This window comes from Syngnathoides biaculeatus, chromosome 5, assembly GCF_019802595.1.
Source record: "Syngnathoides biaculeatus isolate LvHL_M chromosome 5, ASM1980259v1, whole genome shotgun sequence".
NCBI classification, from domain to species: domain Eukaryota; kingdom Metazoa; phylum Chordata; class Actinopteri; order Syngnathiformes; family Syngnathidae; genus Syngnathoides; species Syngnathoides biaculeatus.
The window spans coordinates 8,067,007-8,090,976 of NC_084644.1; the positions used below are offsets into that span (position 1 = coordinate 8,067,007).

A 23,970-nucleotide genomic window follows, 5' to 3' on the forward strand; every position below is an offset into this window, starting at 1 on the left:
TACTGTACAGGTAATGCATTTGTAAAATTTTTGAAGTTCATACTTACATATTGGCACTATTTTGTAATGGGGTGGAGTGGGGGGGGGTCCTTGCAAGGACCACCCACCAACCCCTCTCAGTACCGTCCAAGTATTAAAAAGGAAGCGTGACAACACAAAGACATACATGCTTACTTGTGTTTTTGCACCGACATACGGGATGAGGACTCCGGCTGCAAGTCTCCTGCTCCTCCCGTCGGTGCTATTGCTTATCCGGGCGCGCGTCGACGGCTACCGGCCGGTCATCATCGTGCATGGCATTTTTGACGGACCCAAACAGTTCCAAAAACTGTCTCTCTTCATTAATGAGGTCAGATTTGCAGACAAAACCTGCGTGAAGCCGCATTAAATTTCTATAACTAAAATCTGTTGACTTATGTAGTGAGGTTAACTCGTTTCAAAGGGGAAGAAGTAATTGCTGTAATATTAATAATAATCATATGCGGTATATACATACATATGTATTCATGTTATTTTCAAAATTATTTTAGAAATTACTGTATTATTATTATTACTATTATTATTATTGTTGTTATTATTAAAGTACATTATTTTCCATCGGTGAGTTAACTAAACGGAAGAGGGGGCGATGAGGTCTCTCTGATCTCACTCGTCATCCACCTAAGTGTACTTCTGTTTCAACTTTCACACCCCTGCAGCACATTTCACAACAAAAGGGTTTTAAATTCATAAAAACGGTGCGGTTATGGTGTGAGGAATCAAAGCGTGAATTTCATGTATGGTAAGATCATTAATCAATTACAGTGATAGATGGAGACGAATGTTATAAAGTTAGAGCTGTGGCAGCAAGCAACAGACAACAACATTCAGACAGTAACTTTGCAAATGTGAAAAAGTATTTACTGTAAACAAGGAAGCTTTAAGCTATTTATTGGCACTACAAGTTGAAATTTACTGTCAAGTTAAACAGAAAACAAGAGGACCGAAGGAACTAGTCAGGCTCAAAGGTAAGTGCGTGCAGGTTCGTTTCCGCCTATTAAAATATTGTAGTGCGGTTCTATTTATTGGATCTCTCATGGCTGTCATACCTTTGACAAAGTGTTTGGGAATTATTTAACTACAGTTGATTGCTTTTGTGTCGTATTAAAGTGTTTCTGTTTTTCTTATTATTGAGTTTAGCAGCACAATTAATTGGTGATTTTTCAGTGTATTAAAGTACCGCTTTTTTCAGCATATAAAATTAGCAATTGAACATGTTTTTGGTACACTGTTGTGTTGATATTGGTAGTCAACCGTATATATTAGCTGTATAGAGCATAATATAAATTTAAATGATAGATTTTTGGTAACTCAAGCAAACATATATTTTCTTTATTTTTTTTTAAGTCTTGTTGGAGATGCGAGGATTCAACATCAGTGCCAAGATGGGCATTAATGCGTGTATTGTACTGCCGCCTGGTGGCCAGCACAAGGAGAATCCGAATCAGCTTTATTTAACCAAGTGTGCGTTGGCCACACCAAATCTTCAGTCTCGACACTTCCTGTCGGTCTTTGATGAGGCCGATGACTGTGGTCTCATCTGTGAACTTTAGGAGTTTGACAGTCGCGTGCCTCGAGGTGCAGTCGTACGTGTAGAGCGAGAAGAGCAGAGGGGAGAGGACGGAGCCTTGGGGTGCCCTGAGAACCACATTTTATGTCTCATAAGATTATCCTATAAAATCGTCCTTAGGTCAGAGGGTTGTTAAGAGTGGATCCGTCTTAAATTTAACTGTCTGAAACAGCTTGGGGCTGACAAACTTAAATAATGAACGCGTTCAATAGTTACGAACAAAGCACTTCGTGTGTGCTGACATCGGCTGCACCCAACAATAATAATCTGAATGTGTGAAATTGCAACAGCTGCATGAGAAACACAGCGATGTCTCGCTTCGGTGTGTTCCGTCAGAAAAGAACAGGCCAATAAATACTAAAAAAAAGGGCACCTAGGAGAGAACCTTGTGGGATCCCACGTGACATCAGAATAGAGGCTCAATTGTGGCTCGTTGCAGACGCATCCTGGCACGGAGGTGATAGTGTTGGATTTGTACAAGCACATGTCTAGTCTTAGGCCACTGTGGAAGCAGGTAAAAGACTTCCACCGTGCCATTGAACCCATCATGAAGAAGGCTCGGGATGGAGTACACCTGCTGTGCTTTTCGCAAGGTATAAAAAAACACACACACAAATATTTGTATTGATGATTAAGTCAGATGATGAGATTCTCAAAATTTAGCCAACTACGTACACACTCTTCCATCATGTGTGTTCGTTGAGGGAAGAGGTAGTGTGTGTGTGTGTGTGTGTGTGTGTGTGTGTGTGTAGGTGTGCGGTTGTGGTTATGTGTGTGCGTCTGCGTGTGTGTTTTAAGGATCTGATTCGTATCGTTTCCTTTATATTTAACTATTATTCATGCATCCTAATTATACCTCTCTGCTGTATTATTATTTATATACACATAAATGAAGAATTATGTTGCCTGGCAGCACAAGGGGTCTGGGTGGGGACAAATATGTTTTTTAAAAAAAATGCTGACATTTGTATTCATTTTGGTCCAAATTAATTTTTAGCATTTGTAACCTTTACAGTATGTGTGATAGGATCCCTCCACAAGGAAAAGTGATGGCCAAATATCAGGAATTATTTTTTAAAGAAGTGATTTTAATTTTTTTTTTTGTAATGTCAGATATTTTGGAAAATGGAAAATGTTTAAAGGAAGATAATGATCCTTACCATTTGCACATGTCGATGTGTATTAAATTGTTGTTGCTTTCATCAAATACATAACAATTCTGAAACATTAATATTGTAATTACTGTCAAATTACAGTAACTGCTAACATACAGTATGTAGTGCACAGTATATGGTGGTACGTTATTACTATTCACACGGTATTTTTGTGCATGTTCCTCAGGTGGTCTAATATGTCGAGCCCTCCTTTCCACAACCCCCGACCACAACGTCCACAACTTAATCGCGCTGTCATCGCCCCTTGCAGGCCAGTACGGAGGTCAGATAGCCACACGCAGGTCCAAATATTCCCACATATTATATCAAACTCATTTTCCCGATGGTCTCCCGCACAGACACGGATTACCTCCAGCAGGTGTTTCCTTGCTGCGTAAAGGACACAATCTTCCTGATTTGCTACAACAGAGTGGGACAGAGAGTGTCCATTTGCCAGTACTGGAATGGTGAGTAGATTATTGTGGTCCCTAATCAGAATTCAAACAGTTCTGTGTGGATTATTCTGTAGTAATGAGATTATTGGATGGACAGGTTTCAGGTTTCCTCTCACACTAAATCAGATGAGATAGTCTCCAGTTCGTCTGCCAATAATATAACCAGGAGAAGTATTACAGAAAATGGATGGATGGATGGATGGATGGATGGATGGATTGGCTCTTGGCGTCCCACAAAGATCATTCCGAGAAACCATGACATTTGCACAAGAATATTCAACTTGAATCACAACTGTGTCTATATTCCACAGATCCTCACCACAGGTCCAGTTACTTGAAAAACAACAAATTTCTCCCATTGCTCAATGGCGACATACCTCATGACAACATGAAATGTAAGCACCGTCTCACATAATTCATGTCGTACCATAAACTCAATTGACCACATAACACTCGATGGTTGTGTTGGGAATCATTCATGCCGCATACTCCCTAATCAGTATAAAAACCTTTTTAGATAGTTCATTTAAAATACTTCTAAAAAAAAAAAAACATACATATTCATTAGTTTAACTAGTGAACACAAGCACAAGTGAACCTGAACCACCTTCAGATGAGGCTCATCAATAGTACTAGCTACTAGCTAGCATTATGCCAAACCTTATGGTTGACAAATGAAAATATACTAAAAACCATTTTTTGGTTATTAGGAAATGGTTAGATTAATCATTCCCACATTCCCTACTCCCCAATCATAATCACATTGGTATTTAAAATAGTGCACTAGCGTTCCACCCCCTTTTCAAAAATTCACCTTTTACCAGATTTACCCTTCACTATTTGCTGGAAAACTCACGTAATCTGAATCTGAATCTTTGTGCCAAATATCTCCTGTTTGTTGAAGTGAGGGGAGGAACTTCTACTCGACAGGTCAAAAGTCTGTCCCACAGCAATTGGCAAGTATAAACATTTTCAGGGGAGGTCATCAATTATAATATTCCCCTGAAAAGTCATGATTCCCAACTCGACCGTATTCACCTATTGCTGAACTCTTTTTGGGGAACCAATCTTTTGTTATTTGTTGAAAAATTTTGTTTCCCTTTGTGCTATTTTTGTGCTCAGGCTAACGCTTTTTCTGATAGAAAAGTGGTGCTTTGGTGCCATCTTGGTGCCAAGGGATTATGTTGCAGTGTCGAGAGGAGGATTTATTATTATTATTTTAGGGAGGTTGTCAATTACTTATATATATATATATTTTCCTATTCCTAGAAGTATTTGGTTCCTCCACAAATAACTTACTATATATTTCACTCATCAGTCATATTAGCACGACTGACCCATACAACACTCAAATTCAATGTTTTTCCACATCTTGTTTACAGTTAGTGCTTTGCCATTTGTTGTCTTTTTCCCCTATAATATTGAGTGACATTTTTACGCTTTCCTTTTTGTTTTTTTCTGTCACGCTTCTTTAAAAACTTTGGTCCGTTCGACTGAATGACTGTAAAAATCCATCAGACTACAAAGAAGCCACAGTGGCTGCTGAAATACTCCACTGCGATACAATAAAAATGTAGCGGCATCAAAGGGATACAGATGATCTTTTCTGCTTGATCTTACAGCCAAACAGAGCACAAAAAAACAAGATATAAATGTATTTCTCATGATTATTGGTTTTTTATTTCTTTTACAAGATGCATTGTGGGATACATTGTTTTAAACCAAAAGCACGACAAAAATGCCAAGTCATTATGTAAGGCACTATACAATGATATGGAGTTTTCCCAACATGGTAATAACGTGATAGTAATAACATTACGGTAACTAATGTTGTTAATACACCTTTATCTCAGCCTGGAGGGCAAACTTCCTACGCATTAAGAAGCTGGTGTTGATTGGCGGACCGGACGACGGCGTCATCACTCCGTGGCAGTCCAGGTTAGACACTTACCTCTTGCCTTTGGATTGTTACATAACATAGATGGACTAAAAAGCTTTGGATTTGACATAAAAAAAGAATATTACACAGGAGATTCATATTCCAGGTTAAAAAATGCCATTTGCATTTCAGGCAACATCTTATGTGCTTCACAATAATTAAAAGCAGTTATAATACAATGCAAAGATAATGCAAACCAAAAAAAAAGGGCAGAGCTTGTCAAATTTAAAACAGGAACTGGATCTGAGATTGACAGGAATCGCCTTTAAGTGTAAATGTTGATGCTGATCTTCTGATGTAGTTAATGACTTTTGAAATTAAGATTTCTGTCAATGATTGAACTCACATTTCCTGCTGCAATTTTACTGTCCTAGGGTAGGGAGCCGAAATGTGTTGTAATTTAGATCCGTTATTCTGTGTACCAGAGATGACCGTTTGTTTACTTTGTTACATTCTAAATAATTATCTGTTATCCATTGGTTAATGTCATTGATTGTTCTGTATCAGGGAAAGCATGAGAAATAGATCATTAGGATGTTGGGAAATTTAAATCTGTTAGTCCTCTGTGTGGTTATGGTAAATCTCCATTTGACTTGAGAAAGTGGAATAATGCAAAGATCGAATAACAGTGGCCCTAGGATTGATCCCTGGGGCATTCTACATGTGTTATCTTTTCTGTTAGATGCAGTAGTAGGGGCGGAAAAAGTACACACATTGTATCTCATAAATTTAGAAAATAAATAATAAAAATAATAAAAACAAAATTACATAAATTGCAATGTAAGTAATATAAACATGCAAAGATCGAACAACAGTGGGCCTAGGATTGATCCCTAGGGCATTCTACATGTGATGTCCTTTCTGTTAGATGCAGTAGTAGGGGTGGAGAAAGTACACATATGGTATCTCATATATTGAGAAAATAGTAAGTTTCTTTCGGCTTGTCCCGTTAGGGTCGCCACAGCGTGACATCTCAGATGAATGCTCATATTTGTTTGGCACAGTTTTTACGCCGGATGCCCTTCCTGACGCAACTCCTCTTGGGGAGTACAATCGACATAAATTGTAATATAAACATATGCAAAGATCAAATAACAGTGGGCCTAGGATTGATCCCTGTGGCATTGTACATGTGATGTCCTTTCTGTTGCAGTAGTAGGGGTGGAGAAAGAACACAGATGGTATCTCACATAGAGAAAATACTTGAGAAAAATAACCAAAACTAAATTACATACATTTGAATATAAACATATGCAAAGATCGAATAACAATGGGCTTGGGATTGATCCCTGGGCATTCTACATGTGATGTCCTTTCTGTTAGATGCAGTAGTAGGGGTGGAGTGGAGAAAGTACACATATGGGATCTCATATATTGAGAAAATAAATAATAAAAAAATAGTAAAATCTAAATTACATAAATTGTAATATAAACAGGCAGCACGGTGGATCAGCTGGTAAAGCGTTGACCTCACAGTTCTGAGGACCCTTGTTCGATTCCACCCCTGGCTGTGAGGAGTTTGCATGTTGTCCCCGTGCATGCGTGGGTTTTCTCCAGGGACTCCGATTTCCTCCCACATCTCAAAAATATGCAACGTTAATTGGACACGATAATTTGCCCGAAGGTGTGATTGTGAGTGCAGCTGTTTGTTTCCATGTGCCCTGCGATTGGCTGGCAACCAGTTCAAGGTGTACCCCGCCTCCTGCCCGTTGACAGCTGGATTAGGCTACAGCACTCCCCCCAACCCTCGTGAGGATAAGCAGCAAAGAAAATGGATGTATGTAATATAAACATATGCAAAGATCAAATAACAGTGGGCCTAGGATTGATTCCTGGGGCATTCTACAAATGATGTCCTTTCTGTTAGATGCACTAGTAGGGGTGGAGAAAGTACACACATGGTATCTCATATATTGAAAAAATAAATAAAAATAATCAAAACTAAATTACATAAATTGTAATGTGATTTTTTTTTTACATATACAGAACATGTAAGATGTTCTGAATTCCTTTATTAAATAATTTGCATTGGGTTCACTGTTCCAATACTTCACAGGGTGATTCGACAAATGTGATTGAGCAGAAGTGACAAATATACTTTTACACAGTACACAATAACAATGCCCGGTCCCTACTTCAGGACCCGCATTTTTCCTGGCATCACAAATTGAAACCAGTGAGTGACAAAAAGGGGATGTTCGACGTGTCCCGTTTCCTAAAATGAAGCGGTACCTCGTCGGGTCATTAAGAGGTTTATGCGTTAATGCCCATTTCCTTTTTTTTCAGCCACTTTGGATTCTATGACAGCAAGGAACGAGTCGTCGAAATGCGGAACCAAGAGGTACCGTGCTTTAAACTTTGCTGTTTCAGTTCACTGTTTCCTGTCCGCCACCGTCACTGTATCCATCTGCGCCTGTACAAAGAGAACAATATTCAGTGTTTATTAGCGATATACGGAAGTGGACCCAGGTTTACTACCGGATAAGCGTTCCAGACCATTCTGCATTAAGTGAAAGTCGGCCATACAAAGATATAAATATAAACATGTTCATATGTATTTCTGCCATTCCACATGCTTTAAACACATACAAACCTATTGAAACTCACTATTTCAAGTATCTCTTAGCATGTTCATGCTCTTTCTCATACAGTTCTTGGGTCTAGATGTCATTTGTCACAAAGTGTCAAACTGAATTTCTTTACCAAATGAACAGATTTTTTATTTTTTTTCATTTTTACCCGTGTATAGTTTTACAGGAACGACACCTTCGGACTGAAGACGCTGAGCGCTCGCGGCGACCTGTCGCTGTGCATCCGCTCTGGAGTCAAACATACGCACTGGCACTCCAACTTCACTGTGTTCACCGAGTGCATCGAGAAGTGGCTCACTTGAACAGAAAGGGGCGGGGGGTCAAGCGACTATGAAAAGCCGTTTGAGCATTTATTTAAGGACCCTCATATACCCTTTCGGGTCCATGAACTTGTACTGTAATTTTTTTGTGTTTAATGCACATCCCCTGTACCCCCAAAAATTGGGGGCTAGTACTGTTGTTGTACTAGCGTGTCATATTGTATGACGAGCATTCTCTTTGTACCTTAAAGGCCAAGTGTCATGCCTATAAACATTCTAAAATAGATATTGTGATGAAAAATACATATAACATTAGTCACTTCAATGTCCATACGAAAAAATAAATATGAGCGGAGAGCGCGTCATCCATGCGCAAAGTTGCGGAAGTCTCTTTCGACATCCAAGTTGGCCTCATCTTCTGTCCGTGACATCACACCGTGACATTCGCCATTGAAAACAGGCTGTGGCCCCAACTTTGGCACACGCCCCTTCAGACACGGAAGCTCTTTTCAAAGAAGAGAACATCTCACAAGCAAGTGAAGTCACAGGGCAATATTACCCTATTGTTTCGAATCATATTTAGATGATATGCGGATCACTCAGACTCCCTGATAGTATGTAGCCGAAGCCGTGCCTCATTCACCGACGGGTACATCGACACATTTAGCACCCCTGACTTATGTGCACTGATCTTTTGTTATGTTCTGAGAGGATTACGCCCCCCCCCAACTATTATTTTTTTTTAGTAGCTGTATACAAACCTACCTGTCATTTGGAACCCACAAAGCTCTTGTACTTTGCACCCGTGCAATCCATTTTTCACGACGAACCGGGTCTTTTTGAAAAGTATGAAGATTGAATCCATCGTCCCAAGCGTTTGAACAATATCCAGCAATACAATGAGCCGCCATTTTGGCTAACACGAAGGAACAACGGGCTCCCATCCAGCAGGTAAAACCAGAAGAAACATACGAGTCCGCTTGAGTGGGCGTCTGCTACTAGCGCCACTTCCTGCTTCTTCTCGATAACAAATCCTGAATTTCATGACAGTGGCACTTTAAGATGGATATCAAGGATATTGAATAAATCCACAAACACCCTGCTATAATGTAGTTTGAGCATTTTTTTAAGCACACTCATTTTTGTTCATAATTCAACCCTCTAGTAGGATATGGAAAAAAGTCCTCAAATACCCTTCCACGGGAGACCAATCAAAATCAAAATGGAGGTTTGTGATGATACTGCAGAGAAAAAGGGAGGAAAAGAAGCAAAATGTCATTGTTGTCAGGATTTTGTTTTCCATTTTTGGTATGAATAACAACCAAAGCTCCAATTGTGTGTATATAGCAATTAAATAATGATATATATCATATTTGAAAAAACGATTTTACAATGTAGTGAACATATGTCATTATGCTTTGTGCCTTTTTACAAGAATAATGAATCATGCTGTTATACAATAACCATGGCAAAGCTTTGAAGTTTCCTGATCATTCGATGTCGAATTTTATTGAACAATAAAAATAGAAGCCTATTTGCCCGTCTGATCAATCATTTCTCTGCTGCAAAATTGCTTATTTGTGTACCTGCATACTGTAATATAGATAGATAGATAGATAGATAGATAGATAGATATAGATAGATAGATAGATAGATAGATAGATAGATAGATAGATAGATAGATAGATAGATAGATAGATAGATAGATAGATAGATAGATAGATAGATAGATAGATAGATAGATAGATAGATACACCATGAATTACTGGCACCATTTTCTTGGTCACCTTCAAAACAATTTTGGCAGGAGGTAATGACCACGCCCATACTGCCATCTACCGGATGAAGTTGAGTTTGAAAAAAAAAACCGCGGCAATTGAACCAGTGACGTCACATTCTTTGGTTACATTTGTTTTTTTGGGTGGAAATAAACGTGGATTTACGATATCTTAAACTCATGTTTGAAGATATGATTATGATATCAATTACTGTACATGGATTAAATATCATATTTAGCCCCGTACAGGTATGACCAGTGACGTCATTACAAGGTGACACCCACCACCTCGATTGTCTTTTCCTCAGCGGCGCAGTGAGTCGAGAGTTCAGTTGAGCCGCTTCACTTCACCAAAAGTAGTGGTGGAGAATTTCTTTTTTCCCTCCTCTCCACCGGGAGGTTGCTCCTCTTCGTTCTAAAGGTTACTCGAGGCGAAGCGTTCTTCCTTGTCTGTCGGACTTCACGAGCGTGAGCTTCCAAGGTAAAGTTGGTTTTGCTGAAGAAGAACACTTGTCGCCTTGAAAAGGTAACGACGTGGCTCTAGTTTCTCGCGCGCGCGGCTGCTTTCAGGTACCCTCGGAAGAAGCGGAAGACCGACGCTCGACAGCTGTTTTCTGTCAAAGTTGGTGTGAGCGTCTGAATCCGTTCGAAATTGCTGTTGTCGCTACAATGGGAGGTGGAAGAAAATACGTTTGCTGCGCTAGAACTGACGGTGAAAATGTTCCGCTGACCAAGTTTCGCCAGCGTGTTAAAGGGAAAATTTGACTTGACGGACGTTTTCAGTGTTGTCCGCGTGGCCAAAAGTCGACGTGTCACGTCTTTGGAGTTTTTGCAAGTATCGACTCTTGAGTTTTTAACTCACGACCCCGAGGGAGGAATTCGTTGTTTCCTCAGTCTTTAGCCGTATATCTTTCAAAAGATCATTCATGCGCCGCAATCACGGAAAACACGTAGACGTTGACATATTCGCTTTTATTTTGAAACCCGGTTAGTCACTTCCGACCCATGGACCCGTCTTGAGGTGGTAAAATTTTTCATCGTTAAAATTAGACTACAGTACCATGAGTCACTCACTCCAGTGATCCAACTCACTTGAGTCTGTGATCATCACAGAATGTCCTGTAACAAAAACAACAACCAAACCAAAATACAGAGCAGCTTCCTCACAAATATTTGTGTTGTTAATATTTGCGTATAGCTGCATTTAACTTAAAACCTATATTCAATGAGTGGGTGTATTCAACCTAATAACCTTGTGTACTACGTTTCCGGAATGTTTTATCTACTCCTTATGATGAGGGGAATCATTGAACTGAATCGTCCGAGTTTGCTGACTCGACTCGGTTAATCAAATACTGGGTGTCCAAAGTGTCTCTGGTGTGTTCACTAATTTGAGCCGACAGTATTTCCATTTCGTCTTCTAACTAGAATCAGTGAGTGAGTGACCCAAAGTTTCAGTTTTTTTCCAATGAGTCGAGTCAGTAACTATACCGAATAAAGGGAATCTTCTGTCTGCTGTGTTTTGTTTGAGCCAAACTCGAGTCAGTGAACATGATTCACGTGAGTCATTTTTGTATTTAGATCAGCGGCCAGGATGTCCTCCCAATGCCCAAATGACCTGTGTGTGATATGCGGAGTGGCCCTGCAGGGCAACCAAAGGCGTTGGTTATTTGGGGGCCAGCACAAGAAATCAATTTGGGCTCAGACCCCCAAAAGGTCCCTGAGAACAGGAAGCCTGTCGGGGTCCTCGCCAAGCACTCCCTGGAGTAAGTGACCTCAAATTTGAATGTTTGCTTCAAACTGTCATTTTAAACCCTAAATCTCTTGAAACCTCAACCCTGTCTTGAATCCGTAATTTCAATTTGCTTTATATATTCCACAGGCAGTATGACCTCCCTGTGCTCGTCATCTTCTCTCTCCAAGTCCCAGCTGTCCCTTAGCTCTCAGTCCAAATCCTTGGACCTCCTTTCGGTTCTGACGCATATCCTGGGAGGACCGGTGTCCCGCGCCGTCGGCCGCGGGGAGTTTGTGTGCGGCAAGTGCAGCGGCGTCCTGGAGCGTGTCTTCAGGTTCGACACGGTCATCGCCAGGGTGAGGGCGCTGTCCTCGGAGAGGCTCAACAAGCTGACCCACGAGCGAGACCGCGTCCGGCGTTGGGTGCGAAGCAACTACGTCCGCAGGCACCCTCGGGAGCAGGGCGAGGAAGAGGAAGAGGAAGAGGGAGGAGATGAAGACAAGGATGACTACAGAGACATGCTGAAGGACAACATGGCTCTGGCAGAGTACGAGTGCTGGTCGGAGAAGTGGGACACGTGCCCGTACTTTATACGAACAGGTAATGGGCTTCGAACACTTAACAGTGGCTTTTTAAGACACGATTTGAAATAGAACACAAGCTTGAAACCTTAACTTTTGCTTTGAATTCTGATTTAAAATCTTAGCTGTAGCTTCAAACCTTCACCTTTGTTAAAAAAAACTTGACCAAAGACCAAGGCCTTAATTTGAAACCTATCCCCATTTTGTTGAAACCCAAAACATGTCTTCAAACCCTAACAGTAACTGTAACCCTTTTCAAATCTTTAACTCTCATGGAAAACCTTTATGGTATCTCATGAAATTTCAATAACTAACCATAATTTCAAATCCAAACTCCATTTTAAATTCGGAGCTGGTTTGAATCCTGGATTTGAAACCATGACCTTGTCTTCAAACCCCAATTTGAAACCCTAACCGTGTCTTTAATCCCCAATTCTGGTTTTTAAACCCATATATCAAACTCAAACCTAATATGACGCCCTAACTTTAACTTGAAATCCCACCCGAGTTTTAGTCCGAATTTACCAGTCGATCTATGTCCCTACCCTCACCTATGGGCATGAGTTGTGGGTCGTGACCAAAAGAACAAGATCCCGGATACAAGCGGCAGAAATGAGTTTCCTCTGCAGGGTGTCCGGGTTTTCCCTTAGAGATAGGGTGAGAAGCTCGGTCATTAGGGAGGGGCTCAGTGTCGAGCCGCTTTTCCTCCGCATTGAGCGGAGCCAGATGAAGTGGTTGGGGCATCTGATCCGGACGCCTCCCTGGTGAGGTGTTCCGGGCACGTCCCACCGGAAAGAGACCCTGAGGACGACCCAGGACACGCTAGAGAGACTATGTCTCTCAGCTGGCTCGGAAATGCCTCAGGATCCTTCCGGAAGAGCTGGAAGAATTGGCTGGGGAAAAGGAAGTCTGGGTATCCCTGCTGAAGCTTCTTCCCCCCTGACCCGGAAAAGCGATAGATGATGGATGGATGGGCATGGACCCCTCCTCATAACTAAATTTAATCTTGTTTTGTGTGCCATGCAGGTAAAAGGTGCCGAAAGGGTCAAAACTGCGAAGGCTGCGACTCCTTGCGCGTGTCCGACTCTGATTACGAGTCAGTGTGCGGCGTACCTCGACGTATGCCGTACCAAGCCTTCTCCCCTCTGCTTCTGTCGCGGGACAAATCCCAGAGCATGCCGCTCCACTGGCACCGAATCCCGTCCACCTGCTCCAGTCCCGCCTCGCTGGCGGCATCCACCTTCTCCCTGCGGACCCCATCCATCCAGTCTCTGGACTCCCTGGACAACTTCGACATATCGGACTCGCTCGGCTACCGGTCGGTCAGTTCGGTCCTCAGGGAGATCCGACGTCTGGGAGGGAGGCCGGTCCGCTCGCCGGTTGGGAGCAAGATTCCCGTCCTGGCCGGGAGGAGCAGGAGGAGAAGTTCTAGTGAGATGACGTCACCTGTGGTAAACAGAAACCTGAGCTTTGAGGAGAATGGCGGTCACCACACTGAAGAGGAGCAAGAGGAGGAGGATGATGTTCTGATGGAGATGAAGGATGAGTTCTTGCCTCTGCATCAACAGGTAGGCCCGCTCACCTGTTAGCACCAGTTTACGGAAACTTTATAGCCATCACAAAGGTCCAACGTGTAGTTCACGCTGTTATATTGGTACGTCAGATTAGCTGACTTGTTATAGATGCTACAATAAAAGCCAAAGATGCCAAATGCTAATGATGTCATCTCTTATTCCTGCAATGAAATAGAAAAAAGGGAATTAAATCGAGACTCGAGAAGGCACACCTTGTATTTAGAGGCTGAAAAAATGCAAACTCTAACCGTAATTTGAAAGCCCAGCATTGCTTGAAACATTGGAAATCTTAACACTTTGAATCCTTAACCAAGACTTTCAAGCAGAATTTGAATCCCTAACCCAGGTTTGAAAGACTGTTTTTGAGCCCTAACATTTGTTGAAACCAGAATGAAAACACTTAGCCTAATTGATCTACAGTGAAGAAAATAAGTATTTGAACACCCTCCTATATTGCAAGTTTTCCCACTTTGAAATCGTGGAGGGGTCTGAAATTTTCATTGTTTCATTGCCCTGTATTAAGGAGAGGATGACCACGGCCATGTATTGTGAGATTTTGGGGAACAACCTCTTTCCCCCAGTCATAGAATTGAAGATGGGTCGTGGCTGGGTCTTTAAACATGACAATGATCCGAAGCACACAGCTCCGTAAGAAGCATATCAAGGTTCTGGTGTGGCCTACCCAGTCTCCAGACCTAAACCAGATAGGAAAATCTTTGGAGGGAGTTGAAACTCCACGTTTCTCAACGACAGCCCATAAACCTGTCTGATCTAGAGAAGATCTGTGTGGAGGAGTGAGCCAAAATCCCTCCTGCAGTGTGTGCAAACCTGGTGAACAACGACAGGAAACGTTTGACCTCTGTAATCGCAAACAGAGGCTACAGTACCAAATATGAACATTGGTTTTCTCAGGTGTTCAAATACTTATTTGCAGCTGTATCACACAAATAAATCGTTAAAAAATAATTATACATTGCGATTTCTGAGTTTTCCTCTCTCTCACAGTGTTCATGCACAGACGATGAAAAAACATTTCTAAGTGGGAGAACTTGCAATATTGCAAGGTGTTCAAATACTTGTTTCCTTCACTCTAATTTAGAACCCTACTTTGAAACACTAACACAAATTTGATACCATAACGTAGGCTTGAAACCCTGTTAACTTCAGGCCCTATTTTTAAACCCTAACCGTGTCTTCAAAACATAATTTGAAATACTGACATTTATTTTAACCCCTAACCCAGGCTTCAAAACCTATTTTGAAAGTACTTCCAACCCTGATTAGAATTGTTAAACTTTGTTTTTAAACTCTGATGGCTTCAGACACTTTTAACCCAAACTCAGACTTTATTATTATTATTTTTTTCCAACCCTGACCAGAAAGTCATTTGAAACCCTAACACCGTCTTGAACCTACAATATTAACCCTGACTTTAAACACTAACCTTTGCTTCAAACTGTGAGTTTAAACTGAACCTTTACTTGAAACCTAATATTCAAACCTTAACTTTGGGATAGAAATTATTGAATGTCGATGAAATGCATTTTTGAACTCTCTTAAAAGAAATGTTCATATTTTCTCTTCCTGAATGTGTACAACGAAATGTATTTTAAAAGGTTGTGTCCAAATCATCATAAAATGTTAAAATGTGTTTGTGAATGACTGCCGTGGCCCAAACACCTTCTTCAGTGTTAAATATTGACACAGTTTGTTATGTCCGGGAACACCCAAGCTTCTGCGCGCTCGTCGGACAACTTCTCAATGGCTTGCCTGTTTGAACACAAAATCTTTTTTGTCCCTGCAGGGCGCCTCCCGCAGGCTCCATCAGGTGGTCAGGCACTTGCGAGGGCAGCTCGACCAGGCCGAGGCTCGTATCAGGACCCTGGAGGCCCAGCTGAAACCTGAGATACTACACGATGATGATGCTACCAAGGACTGGACGCATGTAAGCGCTCACGAAAAACATTTTAGGTTCAAATCCTAATTTCAAACCTTAACACTATTTACCTGAAACATTAAACCAGCCTTGAAACCCTAATGAGAAAGCATCAAAAAACTGGGAAACAATTTGAAATCCTATCCAAAGTTGAAAACATCCATTCGTTCCATTCAATTTCCATTCCGCTTATCCTCACGAGGGTCGCGGGCGTGCTGGAGCCTATCCTAGCTGTCGACAGGCAGGAGGCAGGGTACACCCTGAATTGGTTGCCAGCCAAAATTCAAATCCTGTATTCTGTGGAATTTCAAATTCAAATCCTATTTCGCTTTACATTTCAAATTCATATCCTGGTGCCACTAATCTATTTCCACACCCTCACCTTTCCTTGAAACCTTATTCCAATTTCAAATCCCTCATTTGAAACCGATACGTGTCATGCAACTGTTTTTGGTCTCAAACACTAATTTGATAATTTTTGTTTGAAGGTCTAACATGAGTTTCAAAACAGTTTAACATTTCAGCGCGTCGTTGGTGCATAAAATTAGCACGTAGCACTCGCTTCATCAGGCACACCAACATTCTAAGAGCGTCCACCATTGTAAAGCACATTTGTATCTATTTGATCAAATTTTGAGATTATATTGTGTTGGATTATGTTACATTGTGCAAGGGATGCTGGTTATTCCTTACAAAACACAGAGTGGCTGCCCTGTTACAGTGTTATTCACGCTAGGCGTTCATGCACGCGCGCACACAATATAAAAGGAATGAAAGGGTGTGGCCAGTTTGTGTTTTGCCTCGAAAAGGGTTTGTCGCTTTTTTTCGCCCATAGATTCAGTTCAGATACACACACATACACGGACAGAGTGGAATCCTGGCAAACCAGCGGGGTTTGCCCAGGGCTCGTTATTCCAAGGACAATATACGCTTATCTCTGACTGACGGTTAAAAATAATAATAATAATAATAATAGGCAGCATGTGTGAATGGACACAAACAAGTTTTTTCATCACTGCGGTTTGCATAGTGCATTTGCAACTTGGCGAACTGGAAACTGAAAAGTCAAAGCAGCATGCAAATGGTTCCTCTGTTTCGCCCCCAGAGAACCTGATCGTCACATCAGCGTTTTGTGTGACGTATTATTCGACATGCATATTGACACAACAGCGTGTGGTTTGATTATATTGAAGTGCGGCTCCTAGCGTTTAACTCTTCCTTGAAACCCTAATATTGGTCTGAAACTCTGTTGCCTCCAAGCCATAATTTTAAAACCTTTACCCAAGCTTCCAAAAGTAATTTAAGAACTCTACTCTTCCAGTTTTTGAATGCTTTTCCTTTTTTGTTCTCTCCAGATTGTGCGTGAGGAGGACGCCGCCTCCCTTCTGCCCGGCCTGGCTCGTTCCCTGCACAGTCGGGATCGGCTCATCCAGGTGAGAGATGATGAGGACTGACGTGCAGACAGACAGACAGACGGACAGACGCTGAGCTCTCTGGAATGTTGTTTGTCTGTATGCCCGCTAGCCTCTTTCCTTGCATGCTGGAACATTAAAGAGTAACTAAAGCCAAAGCATTTTTTTTGCAAAAATACTTTGTTTATGCCACCACTAGTCTAAATGCCATATTCCGGTTGATAATGCGTTCATGGGATTTGAATTAAAAAAAGTCATTTAATAAAATAATAAATAAAATTATATATATATATATATATAAAAGTCATTTAATAAAATAATAAATAAAATTTATATATATATATATATACATACATACATACACACATTTTATTTAATAAAATTTAATTAAAAAATTTACATCACAACTGCTCTATTACTTGCGTTGCAATTGTCACGTGATCAAACCTGGAAAATAGGAAGCCGACATGATGTTTGGACAAGTTTGGGTTCAAACCATTTCATAGTGATTTATGAAAAAGTATCAAATTGAAGTACTGTACAAAGGTTTTTCCGCCAGACAGCGACAATATGTAAAGTAGCACAGATGGACATAAAGTGCTTTGTTTGCATTCATTTTGTAAATACACTAATCTTAAAAGGATGTAATGTCAATTCATCGATTTATTTGATTAATATTCCAGATATTGAGCAGGTATGTTGTAAATATGCCACAGTAATGATGAAATTAATAGGCCCTGAGTAGCTTTCCAAGACTAATTTTCATTTCACTGATGAGTCAATCGCTGTGTACTGTAATTCCCGGTCTACAGAGCGCACCTGGTTATAAGCCTGACCCAGTACGTAAAGGAAATACCATTTGGTACAGACATACGCCGCAGCTGTGTAAAAGCCACAAGTGCCTACATTGCAACCCATGTTGACGGTACACCGAGAGTTTAACACTAGCGTGGCGCTAGCGTTGGGGTTAGCATTAGCACACAGCACACTAGAAGATTTTTTTATATATATTTGAGATATTTCCTTTTAAAAAAAAAAAAAAAAAAAAAAAGATTATTGTAATTCCCGGCCTACCAAATACCATTTGGTTACATACATAGGCCGCAGCCATGTAAAAGCCGCAAGTGCCCACATTGAAATCGACGTTGAAACATGAAGTATTTATAAAGAAAGACGGTACACAGAGAGTTTAATGTTAGCACCGCCTCGCACGCTAACGCTAATGCTAGCGCCGCCGCACTAACAGGGCCAGTTAAAAAAAAAAAAAAAAAAAAAACGGTAAAAATCGCTGAGGCACGCCAGTAACACGGTAGCGCAGCGCTAACAGGGCCGGACCGGTAAAAGTCACTTCCTCGGTACATATATTCAACCGGTCTCACTCTTATCTTTTCGGCTCGGGTGCCTTCTTGCGGCCGTTTAAAAAAAAAAAAAAATGCACAAATTAGCCGCATCACCTCATAAACCGCAGGTTTGAAAGTGTATTTAAAAAAAAAAAGTCATGGTTCATAGGCTGGAAGGTACAGTACATAGTATGCATACTATATTAAAAATTCCTCGATAGTGATAAGGAAGATTACGAACGCAGTCGGACATTTTTTTTCAGTCCACTATTTAAAAAAAAAAAATCCTATACAGTGGTAATTTAATTAGGTTGTAGGGAATGTGTTAATGATTGACATGCCATAGATGCCTCTCGAGTGTAGACAGCCTGATTTGTTTATCGTGTTCCTCCTTTTGTGTTTTGTCTGTCTCGTGTTGTTGTCCTCGTCCTCAGGAATGCATGAGCGTGATCAGGAGAGTTTGTGCGGAGGGAGGAGGAAAAGGCCAGCTCGCCGACCAGATCGCCAAGAAACTCAGCGAGAACCTGAAAGAAATTGTCAGCGACAACAAGGTTAGTGAACATGAAAGTTAGACGTTGGATATCACAACACTAAAACTCACTCATTGGAGCCCCCGAGAGAGGTAAAAAAACAAAGAAAGAAAAGAAAATGGCCCCCAAGACCAGTTTCACCAATCAACAAACAAATTAAGTTGTGGATCTTTCCGGATTCTTTACAGAGTACCATGGAGAGTTTTGTGCTTGAGTTGGTCGAGAAAGAAAGGCATCTTGAAGAAGAGGTTTCTTCCTTGAGGAAGGCAGCAGGAGACCGGGAGAAAGATCTGGACACCCTCAACATGGTGTTGCAGTGCAACCAGGACATCATTGACGTAAGCTCATTCTTAAGAGGTGGCGGAAATCCATAAATATATATTCAGTATAGAGCTCGTCGTGCACGTGACGTCACCATTTTCACGGCGCCATATTACCGGTCAAACAGAGCAGCTTGACAGTGTGGGGACATTGAACCGGAGGAGAATATTTACAATACCTGAGACCTGTTGTGCTGTTGCTTGTCACAACAGACGAGACAGATATTCAAATAAATCATTCTATAGAATACCAGCTGAATAGAGCAGAAAAGATCGATGGAGTTCGGCAATCAAACGTGATTGATGGTGCTCAACCAAAATACACACACGCCCGTGTAGAAATCGCTTCATTTCAGGTAGGAATTCTTCTTCTCAATCTCAAATAACCAAGAAGTATGTATAATGCGTAGTTGACTCATTTAAGAACATTTTGTATTTAAAAAAAAAAAAAATCTGTCGCAGAGAGTTTTAGAGGTGTGTGTGTGTATGTGGCCGCAATACGCTTCCGTGTACGGAGGAGCCAACTGCCTGTCCTCTTTTTCCTTTTTTCCAATCATAGTCAATGAATGCGGTTTGTGTAAAACCAGGGTCATTTATTTAAATATTGATATTTGTATTGAATACCAGCTGAAAAGATCAGTGGATTTCGGCAAAGGTTAACGTGTAGCCGAGTACGCTTCTGCGTTCACGAGCCCTCTCCCAGTTGAGAACTGATCCAGCAACGGAGTATTTGTTTGCGTCCAGACTTTTCCAAGCTTTCAGACTTTTCTGTGTAAATCTCACCGACTTATTCACCAGATACATGTGTAGATCCAGTTGTCCAAGACAAGCGGAAGCGGGTTAACAGTCAAATTTCTTATCGGCATAAACATCGACTTCGGCATTAAATATTGGTCCTCTATGCCAAGTTTCTCTCATTTTTCCACGTACCTGCGGTGATGTAGGTGCACGAGCTCTATAGTACATCGCAGCAGAGCTGGCTCACTCATTGGACGAGATTTGCCAATGCTCAGGGCATTGTAGCCTCTACAGTGGGTGGGGGTTGGGGTGGGGGGGGGGTGACGCCACATAAAATCACATGTCGGCAGGGCCGTTTACTTTTGCTGTGGGGTTTCGTTGTTCGAGCACGGTCCATATTCATTGTTTGTATTTTGCCCCCTCCAGGAACTTCACGTGGCACTGGACGAGAAGCAGCGCCTCCTGCAGGAGCTGGAGAATGAGAGGGAGGTGTGGAGCCAGAGGGACCGGGCCCTCGCCGCCACCATGCAAGAGAAGGACGAACTGGTCCGCGTCCTCAAGGTGGAGCTGGAGAGCAGTATGAAAGATGTTCAGGTACTCATTGGCAAATAAAAGTAGGATGTACAAGATTTACTTGATCCATTGTTAGGTTAATTTTGTTTTTTTCATTTCATCTTATTTCCATTGCATATGCAATCACCATTTAGGTCATACATTTTTTAGATTTTTTTTTTAAATTTATGTAGCATTTAGGTTGTAAGATAATTATAATTTCATGAGAATGCATTTAAATGATAAATAATGCATTTTTTTAATTTATAGTTTTAAATTTGCCTTTCATTTCATGTATTTCTGTTATTCAGTTTTTATTTGTAATTAATAACCACAAGATTAAAAAGCTTTAGCGGATCTTAAAATTTTACATTCCTTAATTACATTTGTATTTTTGTTTACAGCGTTATGAATCATTTTGAATTTGTTATTATGCTTGATTTTTTTTTTTTGTAAATATTTAAGAATTACCAGAGTACACTGTTTACTAAAACCCAAAAAATCGATAACTATTGTATTTTCCGCACTATAAGGCGTACCACGTTATAAGACGCACCTACAATGAATTGCCTATTTTTTAATAAAAAAAAAAAAATCATATATAAGGTGCACCGCATTATAAGGCGCATAGAATAGGCGCAACAGTAGGGGCTGGGGTTACATTATGCATCCGTTAGATGGCGCTGCACTAAAGGCTCAATATTGATCCATATATAAGGCGCACCGTCGGCTTTTGAGAAAATAAAAGGCTTTTAGGTGCGCCTTATAGTGTGGAAAATACGGGAGGAAAAACATTGTGACGATTTCCCTAGGCTCTCTCAGACTCTGTGATTGGCCAAGGCTTGTTGGGGGGCGGGGCCGAGGCCTCCCTGGCCTCCCAGCTTCAGGAGAAGCAGAGTCACTTGGCTGCCTTGTTGGAGGAGAGAGAGAAACAGAGCGCCACCTTGTGCCAGGAAGTCACCAAACTCACCGCCGCTCTACAGGAGTACCAGAACGTCGTTCAGGTGAGAGGCGCTGGGCCTTTATCACCGCCAAGGAAATGCTGCATTTATCTTGTGGCCTAACTGGAACGGGATGAACAGAGTCAGCAGGAGAGCTACGAACGGACGACGTCGTCGCTGACGGCTCGACTGACGGACGCTAGGCGGGCGCTGCGCGACGAAGAGCGCCGCAGGAAGGAGGCCGAGAGAACGAGACACAACCAGCGAGAGGACGGCAAGAGGGCAGAGAGGAAGCTGAGAGACAGTCTGGAGAAGAGGGACCAAATCATACAGGTACACGGCACATTACAAAATTATTTTTATCTATATTTGGTTGTGATATTTCCTCTTAAAAACAAAAAACCCTGATCTAATGATTACCGTAATTCCCGGCCTACAGAGCGCACCTGGTTACAAGCCTCACCCAGTACATTTGTAAAGGAAATTCCATTTGGCGCATACATAGGCCGCAGCCGTGTAAAAGCCGCAATTGCCCACATTGAAACACGAGATATTTACAAAGACTGTACACAGAGTTTAGCGGTAGCGCCGCCGCACTAACAGGGCCGGTTAAAAAAAAGAAAAACATACCGGTAAAAATCACTGAGACACGGCAGTAACACACTAACAGGGCCGGACCGGTAAAAGTAACTTCCTCGGCACATATATTCCAGCCGTCTCACTCTTACCTTTTGCGCTCGAGTGTCCCCTTGTGGCCGCTAGAAAAAATGCACAAATTAGCCGCATCACCGCCTAAGCCGCAGGGTTGAAAGCGTGTGAAAAAAGTTGCAGCTTATAGTCCGGAAATTATGGTAGTAGGTATGAACATCTCACTAATCACTGGAAAGTGGTGCCATGTGAAATCATCTTTCATCATTAGAATGAATAGAATTGCCATTGATGTGTTCCAGTTTACCAGTGGGTAGAAAATAAGGAGAAGCGGTGCAGAATGTAGGTAGATAGTGGAAATCTGGTAGCTGTGTCGATCGTGAGCAAGAAAAGTTTCAGGAAGCTGGACCTGAAAATACTGTGAATCTGCCATTTTGGTTTGAGGTGGCCATTTTAGGGTCAATTTGACTATTTGCAATGCTTTTTAAAAGACATACCGTAATTTCTGGCCTATAAACTGCAGCTTTTTTCACACTCTTCAACCCTGCAGTTTATGCGACGATGTGGCTAATTTGTGCATTTTTTGTAACGTCCACAAGGGGGCGCTCGAACGGAAAAGGTAAGAGTGAGACCGGTGGAATATATGTGCCGAGGAAGTGACTTTTACCGGTATGATTTTTTTTTTTTTAAACCGGCGCTGCTAGCGTTAACATCTCTGTGTATCATTTTTCTTTGTAAATACCTCGTGTATCAATGTGGGAACTTGCGGCTTTTCCACAGTTGCGGCGTATGTATGTACCAAATGGTATTTCCTTTACAAATTTACTGGGTGAGGTTTATAACCCAGGTGAGCTCTGCAGGCCGGGAATTACGGTACTTGTTCCTGAGAATTTGTCCTAGTATTGCTATCAAATTCGAACTACATATATTTGTTAGGGGGACGATAGTCGCCAAACGATTTGAGTTTTTGTAATTCTGTGTGACCACATCAAAGGAGAAAAGTTTGACTCTCCATAAAACAAGAAGTCATGCTTTTTATTATGGCCATTTTGTGGTGTGAGGTGCAATATTTTAAGTGTCGCTCTTTCTCTTTCTCACTATCTTTTTGTCTTTCTTTCTTTCCCGTAGCAAATCCTCCAAGACGCTGAGGAGCGTGACCGTCAGTTGGTGGAACTCCAGCACAACTTGCAGAAGAGACGTGACGAGTACGTGTCGGCCGTCAAACACGCTCTGTGAGCGGTACGGAAACGGACCACCAGATGAAGACCTTGCACTTTTAGAGTGGTACTACTTGTAGGCGGGTATTTAGTTTCTATTTATCTCCACAGGTTTGCACTTTTACCTGCCAGGTTTGTTTACGGTCATGCAAATTGTACGGAGGTCTCAAACCTCAAGAATCAGCCAATGTGGAGACGCTGAATTTAGAAAATTTGCACATCACTGTTAATGTTCATACTACTTTCTTTGGAAGGCTGTGCGTCAAATCAGCTTTTTGTTTCGTTTTGAATTATCAACCAAAATGATCTTTTTCAAGATCTACTTTGGTCCTTTGCTTTTCTATAATTGGCATGTTTCTGGGTCTTTTGTTTTTCAGTGTTCCTTCAATGAATGTAATGTCTGGGAAGTGAGTGTTTTTTTTATTTTTAGTTCAAGAGAATTAAATGCTCTGATCCACAAATGTCTCTATTTTTTTAAGTTTGAGAAAATTTGAACTCATTTCTCCTTATAGTCCACAGAAAAGCCCATTGGTTTACTTATGGGATTGTTACTATGACACTGAAATACTTTGGTACAGGCAAAAATAGATGAATTAAAAAGTGTCTTTTACGGTATTAAATTTTAGTACTTTTATGAAGGAATGACAGTTGAAGTGAAGTT

General features: G+C 41.3%; 2 protein-coding genes across 5 annotated transcripts; both read left to right on the top strand.

Moving 5' to 3' along the window:
• Window positions 1–154: 154 nt before the first annotated feature.
• LOC133501055 (lysosomal thioesterase PPT2-A-like) lies at window positions 155–9,542 on the top strand. 2 transcript variants are annotated; one of them, XM_061820475.1, is made up of 8 exons: window positions 155–349; window positions 2,049–2,202; window positions 2,951–3,046; window positions 3,123–3,230; window positions 3,530–3,613; window positions 5,072–5,156; window positions 7,444–7,498; window positions 7,907–9,542. In XM_061820475.1, the coding sequence occupies exons 1-8, from the start codon at window positions 167–169 to the stop codon at window positions 8,048–8,050; spliced, it is 909 nt and encodes a 302-aa protein (XP_061676459.1). In that variant the 5' UTR covers window positions 155–166; the 3' UTR covers window positions 8,051–9,542. The 2 variants fall into 2 exon arrangements, with proteins under 2 accessions (XP_061676459.1, XP_061676460.1); XM_061820476.1 differs by lacking the exons at window positions 7,444–7,498; window positions 7,907–9,542 and adding an exon at window positions 6,840–7,400.
• Window positions 9,543–10,031: 489 nt separating this feature from the next.
• On the top strand, window positions 10,032–23,769 carry si:ch73-95l15.5 (putative leucine-rich repeat-containing protein DDB_G0290503). Of its 3 annotated transcripts, none has more exons than XM_061820472.1 (12): window positions 10,032–10,266; window positions 11,367–11,551; window positions 11,668–12,120; window positions 13,128–13,669; window positions 15,480–15,620; window positions 16,967–17,044; window positions 18,798–18,914; window positions 19,082–19,231; window positions 20,378–20,545; window positions 21,316–21,507; window positions 21,586–21,777; window positions 23,221–23,767. In XM_061820472.1, the coding sequence occupies exons 2-12, from the start codon at window positions 11,380–11,382 to the stop codon at window positions 23,326–23,328; spliced, it is 2,313 nt and encodes a 770-aa protein (XP_061676456.1). In that variant the 5' UTR covers window positions 10,032–10,266; window positions 11,367–11,379; the 3' UTR covers window positions 23,329–23,767. The 3 variants fall into 3 exon arrangements, with proteins under 3 accessions (XP_061676456.1, XP_061676457.1, XP_061676458.1); XM_061820473.1 differs by lacking the exon at window positions 10,032–10,266 and adding an exon at window positions 10,347–10,413 and having other exon boundaries at window positions 23,221–23,768; XM_061820474.1 differs by lacking the exon at window positions 10,032–10,266 and adding an exon at window positions 10,479–10,497 and having other exon boundaries at window positions 23,221–23,769.
• Window positions 23,770–23,970: the final 201 nt, after the last annotated feature.

Bases quoted from the DNA above. Each gene is read 5' to 3' on its own strand.
- LOC133501055 (XM_061820475.1), top strand. From the start codon at position 167: ATGCTTACTTGTGTTTTTGCACCGACATACGGGATGAGGACTCCGGCT. The intron at 3,047-3,122 runs GTCAGATAGCCA...TCTCCCGCACAG, and splicing joins CCTTGCAGGCCAGTACGGAG to ACACGGATTACCTCCAGCAG. The intron at 5,157-7,443 runs GTTAGACACTTA...CTTTTTTTTCAG, and splicing joins ATCACTCCGTGGCAGTCCAG to CCACTTTGGATTCTATGACA.
- si:ch73-95l15.5 (XM_061820472.1), top strand. From the start codon at position 11,380: ATGTCCTCCCAATGCCCAAATGACCTGTGTGTGATATGCGGAGTGGCC. The intron at 18,915-19,081 runs GTTAGTGAACAT...GATTCTTTACAG, and splicing joins AAATTGTCAGCGACAACAAG to AGTACCATGGAGAGTTTTGT. The intron at 19,232-20,377 runs GTAAGCTCATTC...TGCCCCCTCCAG, and splicing joins GCAACCAGGACATCATTGAC to GAACTTCACGTGGCACTGGA.